Below are 12,924 nucleotides of genomic sequence, written 5' to 3'. Positions count from 1 at the left end.
CCCCCACCACCACCCGAGAGGCTCTAAGTTTAGCTGGAGCTTTTCATCCGTCCTATATGCTGTCTGTCGGCACTATTGACGCACGCTCCACCTGATTAAGATGGATGTGGGCCTGTTTTCTCGTATGTCCGCAATCATGACTGATTGTAGTCATCGCAGGTCCCCTGATATACTTGATCGCTCAGCGTTCGTGCTCAAGTGGAACATTAGTTAGGAGCTGATTGCTGTGAAGTGTGAAGTACCAGTCTGCAAATCATGACTGCCCTCTACTATGAGGTCAAACTGCATCATGTGATGTGGTGGGCTTCATTGAAATGCTATTAACGTGCTTTTAAATTAAAAACAAGCAACCTTGGTGTACTGAACATGAGTCATCCACTGTGTTGAATAACACAGAGCAAGCGGAGATGAATCCTGGAGTTATATAGCCAGCATCCCACACGTAAGACTGTGGATGTGGGTTGCGAGAGTGCGCCCACTCGTCACGCTCATGACGTCTTTCCTCCGCTCTCTTTCACAGTCAGCCAGACCCGAGGCTTTCCCTCACCCCCACAGGTCTCAGGCCGAGAACACAAAAATAGGACCCAACTGCACCTACTCACAGGTGAGAATAGAGAAAGACATAAGAGGTTACTTAACAGTGATGATTCATTTGTATTGATTCGCGAAGGCTTTGTGAATCATTCTACTGTAAGGCTGATTCTGTCTGGGAGGAAAACTGTGAGATGGGTGCAGGGTGTTGTGGACAATTTGGTCTACCTGTTGAATCAAATCGGTCTAGGACACAAAGCGATTTCATTGACTGAAAGAACTCTTCGTGGATAATGCCTGACTAGAAATCCTACAAAATAGCTATATGATATACACTACCAGGCATGTGGCTTAATTTCTTTTTATTAATTCACCATTTGTAAACTGATGTTTACTGTTCATTTTTTAGAAATCAATAGCATTTGTATTAAAACTATATTCACTGAATGTAATAAAAAAAAGAATCAAATCGAATCGAATCGAGAGCTTGCGAATCAAAATCGAAGCGAATCGGGACATCTGAATCGATACCCAGCCCTATTTGAGTCACCATAATCACTGTAGACACTGTGGAAAACACGTTCCTCCAACGTTCAGATAATTGGTTGTCTGATTATTATATTTTACAGTTGGCATCATCTAATATTGAATATTATAAATATACATGACTAAATATTATAATAAAATGTTGAAATTATAAATCATCTAACATGTGACACAGGCTAGATATCTTAAAGGTGAAGCATCTGTAATTTCTGTGCCACTTGAGTCAATTTATCATAAAAAATTTTACAGACTTAATAATAAATAGCAGTATTTACAAGACGTGTTGTGCAAAGACTTAAGTGAGCAGTTATTTTATGTAATGAATAAAAACAAATCAGCAAATCATCTAAACAAACTGATTCACTAAATTAATTGGACTTCCCAACACTATTACTCAACATTTTTTTGGCTGATGCTTATGTGTGAATAGGCTCTTCCTTTGTATGCCGCTATATATAGATGACAACAGATGATTCCTCCAAGCACCTATGGAAAGCGTTGTGTTAAATCTTTAATGTTGAGTGTGAAATGACCCCCTAACAGCTGTCATTAACTAAAAGCAATCTCTTCACAGGTGCTAACTGCTGCTCATAATAAAGTGCTTGGCATAGTGCCTCTGAATGTGGAAATGCGTTGATTCGATTGTGGTTTGAACGCACAGCTGTGGTACATTAACGGTGCACATTGTTTATGCACAGCCTACTGTATTCTTGTAGGTCTCTGCAGGTGCCCCTATGCTATATTTAGCTACTGTTTCTATGCGTCATGATCAAGTTGGCAGAAGCCGCAGTATCTCCAGAACACATGAGATTGAATATCGCATCTATCTATAGACACACTTGCTCTTTTTTCAGCCCAGAAGTTTGTTGAGCACTGGCTTTGAACCGTGAGATGGGGGAAAACCTGCAAGCTATGAACGAGCCCCTCCCTTGTGCAGTGCCCTACATTTGTTTCATTGCGAGGGAACCTTTCGTTTTACTCCTTCCATAAGAATATATTGACAAAAGGAACAGCGTAGAGAAAATCTGTATCATTCGCTCTTATTACACCCCAAATGTAAGATTTAGAGCATATATTTGTTCCTCTGATGGGGTGGGTTGTTAAAGACTGCCGTATCGCTGCTTTTGTCCCCACCTCGGTCTCAAGCGCCTCTGAAATTCCATCCTCTACGCAGGGGGTCCGGTTCACTGGGGCCGTTGGCCACTAGCCTTGTGTGAAGCTCACGTATCTTTCCCCCCGTTTGGCCCTTGTTACTGATTTGTAGAGTTTTTCAAGTTGAACAGTACTTGGAGTCAGTGCTTGAAGCAGAAAAAAAGAAGTGCCGGTACATTTTCATAATTCCCAATGTATGTACTGTATATAATGCCGAAAGAAAATTGTTTAGAGCATTTTTTATATAAATAAGCACCAGTTAAGCTGCGATACCAAACAGGACCACAGGGAGATGCCAAAAGACCACTAAACCTGCTGCCTTAACCTGACTGTACAGTATATGCTACTATAAGGATCCATACTGAATAACTAAACCACGACCAGCGCATAATCTAAAACACCTTCAGCCGGCATTCATTATAAAATACTCGTGCTTTTAAGCCAAATACATGCTGAAAAGAATAATTTACTGCCATCTGGAGGCGAGTCACTATTCTCTCCGCCATCTCTGATGAAATCGTCCATGTTTTCTCTGCATTAGCGCAGTTTTGAACTTATTACTTATTACTAATGCATTCCTTTACTCGATCCTTGAACTTTAAAGAAGTTTACTAGTTTCAAATGACACCCTGGGTAGTGTGCCTTATAGTGTCATTTCTAATCACCCAGACACTGACGCTTTAACTCCGTACCGGCAACATGTCAGAATGGCCAGTACGCACGAAAAAGTGCCAGTACGCTAAAGACTAAAATATTGAAAATGCTGCGTACCGGCCCACTTCAAGCACTGCTTAGAGTATTGTATCTTTTGTTTTTTAGAAGTGTGGGACGGGAGTTGGCACTTTGCCCCAGCTAGAGGCTCCAGTCAAACAAGTTCTGGTGACCAATGGCAAACTTCTGCATTCGAATGGAACCTTACCCAGTATCGTCAAACAACTGGTGCAAAGCACTCAAGGGAATCAGGTGGGATAACACTCAGAAAATGAAAATACAGTTATCATCACTCACTCTCATATCTATACAGTCTCCTATGACTTCTCTAGAACACAAAACAAGATTTTTTTTATGCACATTTTTTCCATATAACAACTGTTAACAGGAATTATGTCTGTCAATCTCCAAAAATAACAAATGGCCCATCAGAAATACCCAGTGTTGGGGAGTAACTAGTTACATGTAATGGTGTTACATAATTTAATTACAAAATAAATGTAACTGTAATCCGTTACAGTTACTGAGAAAAAATGTGTAACTAAATTAGTTACTTATGTAAATGTTAACAATCACAAATATTTTTTGTATTAATATTTACTATTTCTTGCTATGATTTTAAATCTGTATTTAACCTCAGAACAATCTCAAAGTAACAGTAATCAGTGTTGAGTACTACTGTAAGGTTAACCCTGCCTGCTTTAAATGTTTGACAATTGAAAACATTAGAAATGTAAAAATCTAAAAGTAATCAAATGTAATCAGTTACATTAATAAAGTAACTTAAATAGTTACACTACTTATTACATTTTAAATAGGGGAACTTGTAATCTGTAACCTATATAACCTTCCCAACACTGAAAATACCATAAAATAGTCTAAATGACTAGAATAGTGACCAAAATTGAAGTCTGTTCCTCACAGACCTATGGTATAGCTTCAAAAGACTTGGAATATAGTGCACAAGCCATATGGACCACTTTTGTAGTTTTTGGGGGATTTTTACAGAAAAAAAACCCCAGTAGTATTTGGAATGAAATGAGGGTGAGTAAAAAAATTATTTTTGAATATACAATTCATATAATGGCTACATAAAGACCTTTTCCAGTCTGACTTCCATTTCTTGTAACACAGGAGGAGAGACCTAGGCCACAGTTTCCCAATCGCTTTGGTTCATCTGTGGAAAACCTCTCCGAATCCTTAACTAGGAGCATCATCAATAAATTTGAGAAGATCAGGACATATGAGGGACAGAGGCTGCCTATGTCTCCAACAAGTATGAAGTGCTGGGTTTTTGTTTTTCATGTATTTCAGAATTTAATCAATGCAATAATCACCTGAAAATAGAATTAGACCTCGCTAATGCTCTGGTAACTCTCTGGTTAATTGGATTATATACTGGTATGTTCACTATTTATGCATGTCTTCCTTCATCTTCCAAACAGCGGCACTGAAGCACTTCCAGAACCAGCTAACAGAATATGAGAAGGAGGAGATCATGGACTACTCTGAGATCTGGTATCTGGGTTTGGACACTAAGAAGATTGAGGGCTCCCAGGGATCCCCACAGAATTCAGGCTATGACGATGAGCATGGCAGCTACTTAAAGGTTAAATATGATATATCATATATCTTTCTGTGATTACATTACTTTTGCCTGCCAGTGTTATTTTAGTATTAGTGAGATACTATTATAGTTTTTATTAATATTTTGAATTAGTTTTTATTTTCATATTTTCCATTTTAATTTTAAAGTTAAAGTAATTTTGTTGTATGTTTTTATATTTTTTATTATTTTTTTTTTTATATGTCTATATAGTTTTTATACATTTTATTTAACTTCAGGTTTTACTTTTAGTTATTTTAGGATGTTAGTTAACTTGAACTAAATGAAAATTAGAAATGTTGCTTTGGCAGCTACAGTAGCTACAAGTTCTTTTTTAGATTTCATTTTATTTCAGTTAACATTTATTCTATGGCTATTGGTAAACAGCTTAGTGGGTGACATACTGACCTCATTTTCAACTTCTCGATAAATGATGAAATTGCATTACAGCACGAGGCTGGCTAATTCAGCTACAGGCTGTCAGACTCTCATGTCTGATGTCCCACCCCATCTTCCATGAATGTGCCTTTTCAGAAAGACATTCCTCAGGATTACTGGGCATTAGACTGAATGCCTTCAGGCTTGACGATTTAAACAGTCATACAGCAGGCATTTGTAGTCAAAACATGTAAACAGTGTCACATGTTGGACAGTCCCAATATGTGCCTAAGTGTTAAGATATAAACAAATGAGAAACATTTATGCATATCAATATTACCATTGAGATGTTTCTCCAAGTAACAGGAAGTCTGCCACTGCAAAGGAGACGGGAATAATTATGCTGACCTGTTTGTCAGCTGACTCTGTCCTCTAAATACTCTGTGCAGGTCCCGCATGACCATATAGGCTATCGCTATGAAGTCCTGGAGGTGATTGGGAAAGGATCATTTGGCCAAGTCTTGAAATGTTTGGATCACAAGACAAATGAGATGGTGGCCATCAAGGTTATTCGGAATAAGAAGAGGTAAAATGAACCTCCAGTCCATGTGTTCATTCTCATTTCCATGCAATCTTTGGTACAATTGGGGTCAGCAGCCCCTAGGGGGTCCTTGGTGGTACTGCCAAGGGGGTCTGTCCATTATTGTTTGATTTCAAGTTAACTTTTGTGACAAAATGTATATGTGAACTAAATAATAATATAATATTAAAATATTGAATTGAATTGAAATTTATTTGACAAGTTTATAAACTGTATAAAATACAAGTATCCCATACCTAAAAAAAAAAAAAAAAAAACAACTGTCAAGGATAAAAACACAATAAAGCCATTGGCTTATTTCCATTGCGGCCCTCAATGTTAATATAAAGGGTAAGGCTATGTACAGAAAGGACAAAGCAACAGTATCTCCTAATCAAATACTAATAAAAAAAAAATAGTAAAGATAATTCACAATTTAAACAAATACAATCACTATTGACAATAAAACACCACAAAACAAGCTAACTATCATCACCAAACAGCCATCTTTTTACCGATCTTTTAAAACTCCAAAAATCTTTTACTCCCTTTATTGATACTGGTAATTTATTCCATGCAATAGCACCAGTATATAAAAACATATTTTTTCCCACCAAACTTTTACATTTACATGGACAAATATTACAATTTCTACCGCTAGTATCATAGGAATGCTGTTGTCTCACCATATAAAAATTATTACAATTGAATTGATATTAATTAAAAATAATTACACTTCTTTTATTAATATAATATTAAGTTAAACTTAAAGTTAGAAGCTAAACTTTAGCTAAATGTTTCACTGTCCCCATTAGAAATAGCAATGAAAATATACACAATATTAAAGACTACTGCCTTACTAAAATAAGCCTTTTTTCACACTTTTCCCTTCATACGGCCATCAAAAGTTCTTTAATCAGCGCTTAACAGGGTCATAGCTTACACTGGACTTGATGCACTGAAAGGTGTTAAAAGGTGTCTGTTGTGTATCGCATTACGTGTCTGGGCAGAACTGATCTCATGCCCTTCAACTGCCATTTCACCTGCTTTGACTGATGCTTTAACTTTAAACCCTCTCAAAATGCAAAGCTCAGTGCTGAAAACTGAATAGCTGCTCTGAATTTGCTTTCAGAAGTCTTTTTAGGTTTATATAATATACAATATTTGCATTAAAAAAAATAGCTAGAAAGTCCAGGCTGTCTACAGTAATCCAAATTAAAATGCATCATTTTCTCTGTGTTTTTGCCTTCTGTCCACGCTGAGATAATGTTTTTGTCCTGCGAAAATGAAACAAAAACGGCGTTTTCAAATGTAATGCCTTAGCATCTAAAATGTTGGCCGTATTTCGTATATCAGAATTTCTGTCATGAAACTCTAGATGGCGCAGTCCGACAGGTTCTAACTCAATCTGACATAATGACATCATCATTAACATGGCGCAGCTGATTCTTTTCTTTTCGCCTCAGCAGCCAATGAGCTCGCTGCTCAACATTCAAATACACGGCTAGTACATGCTGTAGCAGTTGCAGCGCACTTCAGAAACCCTCCACCTTCCCCAGCTCCACCTGTATAGATCTGCTACGGGGTGATTTCATGTATGTTATGGGGGTTATTTTATATATGTTATATGTGCAGCAGCAATATTTCTTACATGCTCACAGCAACATGTCTGTGGATGTATTCGCAGTAACAAGTCTCTGTACTTGCTCTGCCACAGCAGCAGCATAGCAGATCTATTCCGCCAAGACCAAATACATTAACATTGTCATGTCCATTACCATGCTAAACACTCAAGAGAGTTGTCATGACAGAACTGTAGTCCAAACAACTTTTTTGAAAATCCTATGCAGTGTCACTGTAGAAACACTGTCACATTGGGCAAAAGAGTAATACTATTCTGCATATTGATAAAGTTAATAATAATTGGTACGCTTTTTTTCTTTTGACCTTCAGGTTCCATCATCAGGCTCTTGTAGAGCTGAAGATCCTAGATGCCGTGCGAAGAAGAGACCGAGATAACTGCCACAATGTCATTCACATGAAGGAGTACTTCTACTTCCGCAACCACCTGTGCATCTCTTTCGAGCTGCTGGGGTGGGTGGAAAATACTGGAATCATTTAGATGGACACAAAATCTATTTAAATTGATAGTATTAAATCTGTAACATTACACGTGTTAAACATGGGAGTCACGTACTGAACTTAAATAGAATACTTCCCTGTAACTACAGCTTATTATAGACATCTATTTAAAGTAAATATAAAGCCATTTTACTACCATTTTTATGAGTGAAATGGGATATTCAACTAAAAATATATAAAATTAATTTGAATTAATTTTAAAAAGTACTGCAATTAATTTTAAATATATTTTTTAATTAATTATTTTTTATGTAGATATTTATTATTCCATTTTGATTTCATGTTGGCTTTAAGTTTTCCAGTAGACCACATAGCCAAGGTAAAACAGGTAAAGAATTATGTTTTGTTGTTGCAGATCATCATATTAGTTATGATTCATTAGTTAGATGTCACATTAGCCCGGGGTGGTGGTTTGTCCCGACGGTTGCCATATTTAGGTGTGAAGTGAGAGTTTCCTGGTGAAGACCTTTAGGGCTCTGGGTAAAGTGATCAATTAAGTCGCTTTGCAGGAAAAGCAGCTTCATCTCTGGCAGCCTGACCTTTAGAGGACATCAGATGCGTCCTCTCCGTCTTTGGTTACAGTCACAGAATCCTTTAGTTAATGCCTTGATTAGGCCCCTATCTCTTTCCTTGCCCACTCATGGTGTGAAGTCTCCGATTACATCAGGCTGTTCACAGCTGCTGTTTTAGGCCTCCCTACTGCCAAAGATAATGACTTTCATGAGTTCCCTCTCAAAGGGCTCTTTAGCATAATGCTTAGCGGTTAACACACTAATAGTGAGATTTAGTTTTTATGGATGTGCTTAAAGACAGGAGGCTGTTGAGTGACAATGGATGTGTTTGTCCAAAGTTCAGAGTGAAGTAGTGCCAAAAATGACTGTGCTGCCCTCTAGAGGCATTTAGATAAATGGCATACTGCCATACTCAAGTCCATATCTATATATAGTTCACAAGGTATTAGCCATTAACATTATCCTGTAATATTGTCACAGATAGCTACATGTTAATTGTACCTCTTGTCTCCATACAGAGCGAACCTCTACGAGCTTATTAAGAAGAACAACTTCCAGGGCTTCAGTCTGGGGTTGAATCGGCGTTTTGCTCATGCACTGCTCAAGTGCCTCCAGATGCTGCACAAAGAGAAGATCATCCACTGTGACCTTAAACCGGTAAACTGAAGTCTGTTAAAGTGTGAAACACCCCAAAATTAAAAGCTAAATTAAAAAACTGCAATAAAAATGAATACTTTTATTCATCAAGCACACGTTTAATTGATTAAAAGTGACAGTGAAGATATTTGTAATGTTACAAAAGAGTTCACTTTCAAATAAATGCTGTTCTTTTGGACTTTCTGTTCATCAAAGAATCCTGAAAAAAAATGTATCACAGTTTCCACAAAAATATTAAGCTGCACAACTGTTTTCAATATTGATAATAAGAAATGTTTCTTGAGCACCAAATCAGCATATTAGAATGATTTCTGAAGGATCATGTGACACTGAAGACTGGAGTAATGATGCTGAAAATTCCACTTTGACATCACACAAATAAATTATATTTTAAAATATATGAAAATTAAACAGTGATTTTAAATTGTAAATATATTTCACAATGTTACTGTTTTACTGTTAGGTTTAGATTTTTTATCAAATAATTGCAGCTTTGGTGAGCATCATTTTTATAATCTTACTGACCTCTAAGGGTTTTAAACAGTATTTTATATTAAAATATATATTATTATGTAAAACAGGAATTAATTATCAATTGTTTTATTTATTAATTATTAATAGTAATAATACAATTAATTAATTAATTAATTTTATTAATAAAAACAATACATTAAAATCAGTACATCAAATATTACTATGATGTAAAAATACTAAAATATGTATTTATTTATTTACATACTGTACCAGTAACCTTCTATTTTGAGTGGATTAGAATTTTTTTTTTTTTTACCAAAATACCCTATCTACCATTTGCCCATAGAATGAAAGTGGATGGGGATCAGGGACAGCCATGGTCACCATCCACTTTCAAAGTTTGAGAAAGAGCAGCTGGACATTCAGCTGGATAACTTGTTTAGCTGTTTTCTAATTCAAATAAAAAAAATACAAATGCATTCACCAGTAAAATGATCATTTTGACAAAACACCTGATCAAAACACCTAATCCTTTATTTTTGTCTTAATAGGAGAACATTCTCCTGTCCCAGAGGGGACAAGGAAACATCAAAGTGGTCGACTTTGGATCAAGCTGCTATGAGCAACAGAGAGGTAAGTGCCACACCCGTGTAATGAACACATCACCAGATTTATCCTGATTGTGTGATTTACACAAATTGTGTGATTTGTGTGATTTAACCTTCATGCTTTCAATGTGAAACTAGCCACAGCTAGACAGACCTTCTTCTCAAACCTTATACACAGTAACTTAAACAACACTCGCACTCTTTTTACTACTATTGAGAGACTGACAAACCCCCCAAGTCAGATTCCCAGTGAAATGCTCTCAGACAGCAAATGCAACGAGTTTGCTTCCTTCTTTTCTGAGAAGATCAATAATATCAGAAAGGCGATTAGCACATCAAGTTATGCAGAGGTCAGACAGGTTCGACCGCAATTTCAAAAATAAGTTACTATGTCTGTTTTTTAAGCAATTGACAGCAAAATTTTGGAAGAAATAGTACAGCACCTTAAATCATCAACCTGCTATCTTGACACATTTCCCACATCTTTTTTCAAAAGTGTGCTTAACTGTTTAGAAGCAGATCTCTAAGAAGTGGTGAACGGCTCAATTCTTTCTTTTCCAGAATCCCTGAAAACTGCAGTTGTTAAGCCCCTTCTGAAAAAGAGTAATCTTGATAGCACCATATTAAGCAACTATAGACCAATATCAAATCTTCCTTTTATAGGCAAGATTATTGAAAATTTAGTTTTTAAACTGCTGAACAACTACTTCAATTCAAATGGATACCTGGACAATTTTCAATCTGGTGTCCGACCGCATCACAGCACAGAGACAGCGCTCATTAAGATAATAAATGATATTCGCTTTAATTCTGATTCTGGCAAAATATCAGTGCTGGTACTACTTAGTGGTACTAATCTTAGTGCTGCGTTTGACACTGTTGATCATAACATACTTGTAGAGAGACTGGAAAAGGGGGTCAGGCTTTCTGGGATGGTACTCAAATGGTTCAGGTCATACTTAGAACGGAGAGGTTATTATGCGACTATAGGAGAGCATAAGTCTTTAAGTGGACGTCTATGACATGCGGAGTCCCACAAGGCTCAATTCTTGCACCGCTCTTGTTTAGCCTGTATATGCTCCCACTAAGTCAAATAATGAGAAAGAACCAAATTGCCTATCACAGCTATGCTGATGATACCCAGATTTACCTAGCCTTATCACCAAATGACAACAGCCCCATTGACTCCCTCTGCTAATGCCAGCTTCCAGAAGAGATCAGATGTGCTAAAACATTAGCCACATTTAAATCTAGACTCAAAACTCATCTGTTTAGCTGTGCATTTATTGAATGAGCACTGTGCTACGTCCGAACTGATTGCACTGTATTTTATGTATAATAATTTCCTATTTTTAACTGTTTTAAATTCATTTTAAATAAATGTTTTAATCATTTTAAAAGTTTTAAATTCCTTGTTTTATTGTTGTGATTATTTTTTATGATTATTTTACTTCCTTTTATGTAAAGCACTTTGAATTACCATTGTGCTATATAAATAAACGTGCCTTGCCTTACACCATATGGGGCAATACATAGCAAAATCTACAATCGGTAGATTAGGCGCCATTGACATAGATTTGAGAAATGTTTTTTACTGTTCTAAATATGCAAGATTTTTTGCAGCATTTTATAATTTGCATATAGCGTCATTTTCCCCTCCATTAAAACAGACCTGTGACCCAGCAGTTGAGAAACAATGATTTAGTGTTATTTGAACCGTTAAGCTAATTCATGCTTTTAAAATGGCATTGTCAAATCCATGTAGCTCTAATAGACCACTTGTATTCTCATCTGCAGTGTACACTTACATTCAGAGCCGCTTCTACCGCTCACCAGAGGTGATTCTGGGCCATCCATACAGCATGGCAATAGACATGTGGAGTCTGGGCTGCATTTTAGCAGAGCTGTACACTGGCTATCCCCTCTTCCCAGGAGAGAGTGAAGTGGAGCAGATCGCCTGTATCATGGAGGTGAGAGACTGTATTAGCAGTCAAAGAAGTATTGAAGCCATGCAGTTACAACTAATGGGAGCTGGAGCTTTAAAGCTTTAAAATGGATGCAAAAACAGCATAAAAGTGTCATAACACCTTCACTCATAGTTTATTATTATTGCATAAAAAAAAGCATAAAAAAGAGTATTTGAAAGTCTTTGAAAGAGTCTTCGTATTCTGTGGATTAAAGTTGTTTAAATAACTTTATGTGCTTTAATGATTCTTTTATAGTTATTTGAAATGCATTGGTTGCTGAACATGATTTTTGATTTTGCAGATTATGGGACTTCCTCCAAATGACTTTGTTCAAACGGCATCAAGACGGAGGTTATTTTTTGGTAAGTAGATTGCTTACAAATAAGGGTAACACTTTACAAGAAGATTCCATTTGCTAACATTAGTTATGAACTAACAATGAAAAATAATTCTAAAACAGCTAGTTTCAACATTTACTTGTACATTATAAAAATCAAAATTTGTATCTGTTAATCTTGCATGTAATGTCTGATAAAGCAGTGTTTTTTTGAGTGGAGCGCTGCTTTGTGTACAGCCGTTACCGAGGAAACCTTGATCTCTACCACTCCAACAGCGCCATCAGAATGACATAATTTTTTTTCAAACTTAGTCTGTGGGTTAAAATGCCCCCAGCCGGGTGGAGTAAAACATTAAACCCAGTTTAATTGCCCAAAGGCAATGGGCAATTACTGTAGTTCTGTCATGACAACTCTCGGAGGGATTGGCATGGTAATGTACCTGACAATGTTAAAGGGGTCCTATTATGCTTTTTCACTTTTTGAATTTTAGTCAGTGTGTAGTGTGTATGTTTGGGCATAAAAAAAGAAGTCCACTCCAAAGGGAGATATTACGTTTTTTTTTAAAATCCCTTTTCAAGAACTACAATGAATGGCTCGTTTGGACTACAGCGTTTGTTTTCCGGGTTTTGTGATATCACAAAGCAGCCTATTAGAATATCATTAAAATAATTCCGCCTACGGAAATTTGAATGGCTGGGGGGGGGGAAGGGGCGAGGTCGTGG

At 36.7% G+C, this 12,924-nt stretch overlaps 1 protein-coding gene across 3 annotated transcripts in view; it reads left to right on the top strand.

The window, feature by feature from the left end:
- The window catches only part of LOC107732816 (dual specificity tyrosine-phosphorylation-regulated kinase 4-like), a 21,095-nt gene that overhangs the window by 5,443 nt on the left and 2,728 nt on the right, over positions 1–12,924 (top strand). For 2 of the 3 annotated variants that reach the window (XM_016544234.1, XM_016544232.1), the window contains exons 2-11: positions 521–604; positions 3,049–3,192; positions 4,075–4,216; positions 4,386–4,549; positions 5,374–5,510; positions 7,458–7,598; positions 8,677–8,815; positions 9,841–9,922; positions 11,695–11,867; positions 12,166–12,226. In XM_016544234.1, the coding sequence (XP_016399720.1) occupies positions 521–604; positions 3,049–3,192; positions 4,075–4,216; positions 4,386–4,549; positions 5,374–5,510; positions 7,458–7,598; positions 8,677–8,815; positions 9,841–9,922; positions 11,695–11,867; positions 12,166–12,226 (1,267 nt within the window). The remainder of the gene's footprint in view (positions 1–520; positions 605–3,048; positions 3,193–4,074; positions 4,217–4,385; positions 4,550–5,373; positions 5,511–7,457; positions 7,599–8,676; positions 8,816–9,840; positions 9,923–11,694; positions 11,868–12,165; positions 12,227–12,924) is intronic. The other variant, XM_016544235.1, reaches the window with a different exon arrangement.

Source organism: Sinocyclocheilus rhinocerous, unplaced genomic scaffold (assembly GCF_001515625.1).
Source record: "Sinocyclocheilus rhinocerous isolate Xijiao unplaced genomic scaffold, SAMN03320098_v1.1 scaffold2415, whole genome shotgun sequence".
Taxonomy (NCBI): domain Eukaryota; kingdom Metazoa; phylum Chordata; class Actinopteri; order Cypriniformes; family Cyprinidae; genus Sinocyclocheilus; species Sinocyclocheilus rhinocerous.
The sequence above is the reverse complement of the archived record's forward strand: the minus strand, read 5'-3'. Positions and strand labels throughout refer to the sequence as shown.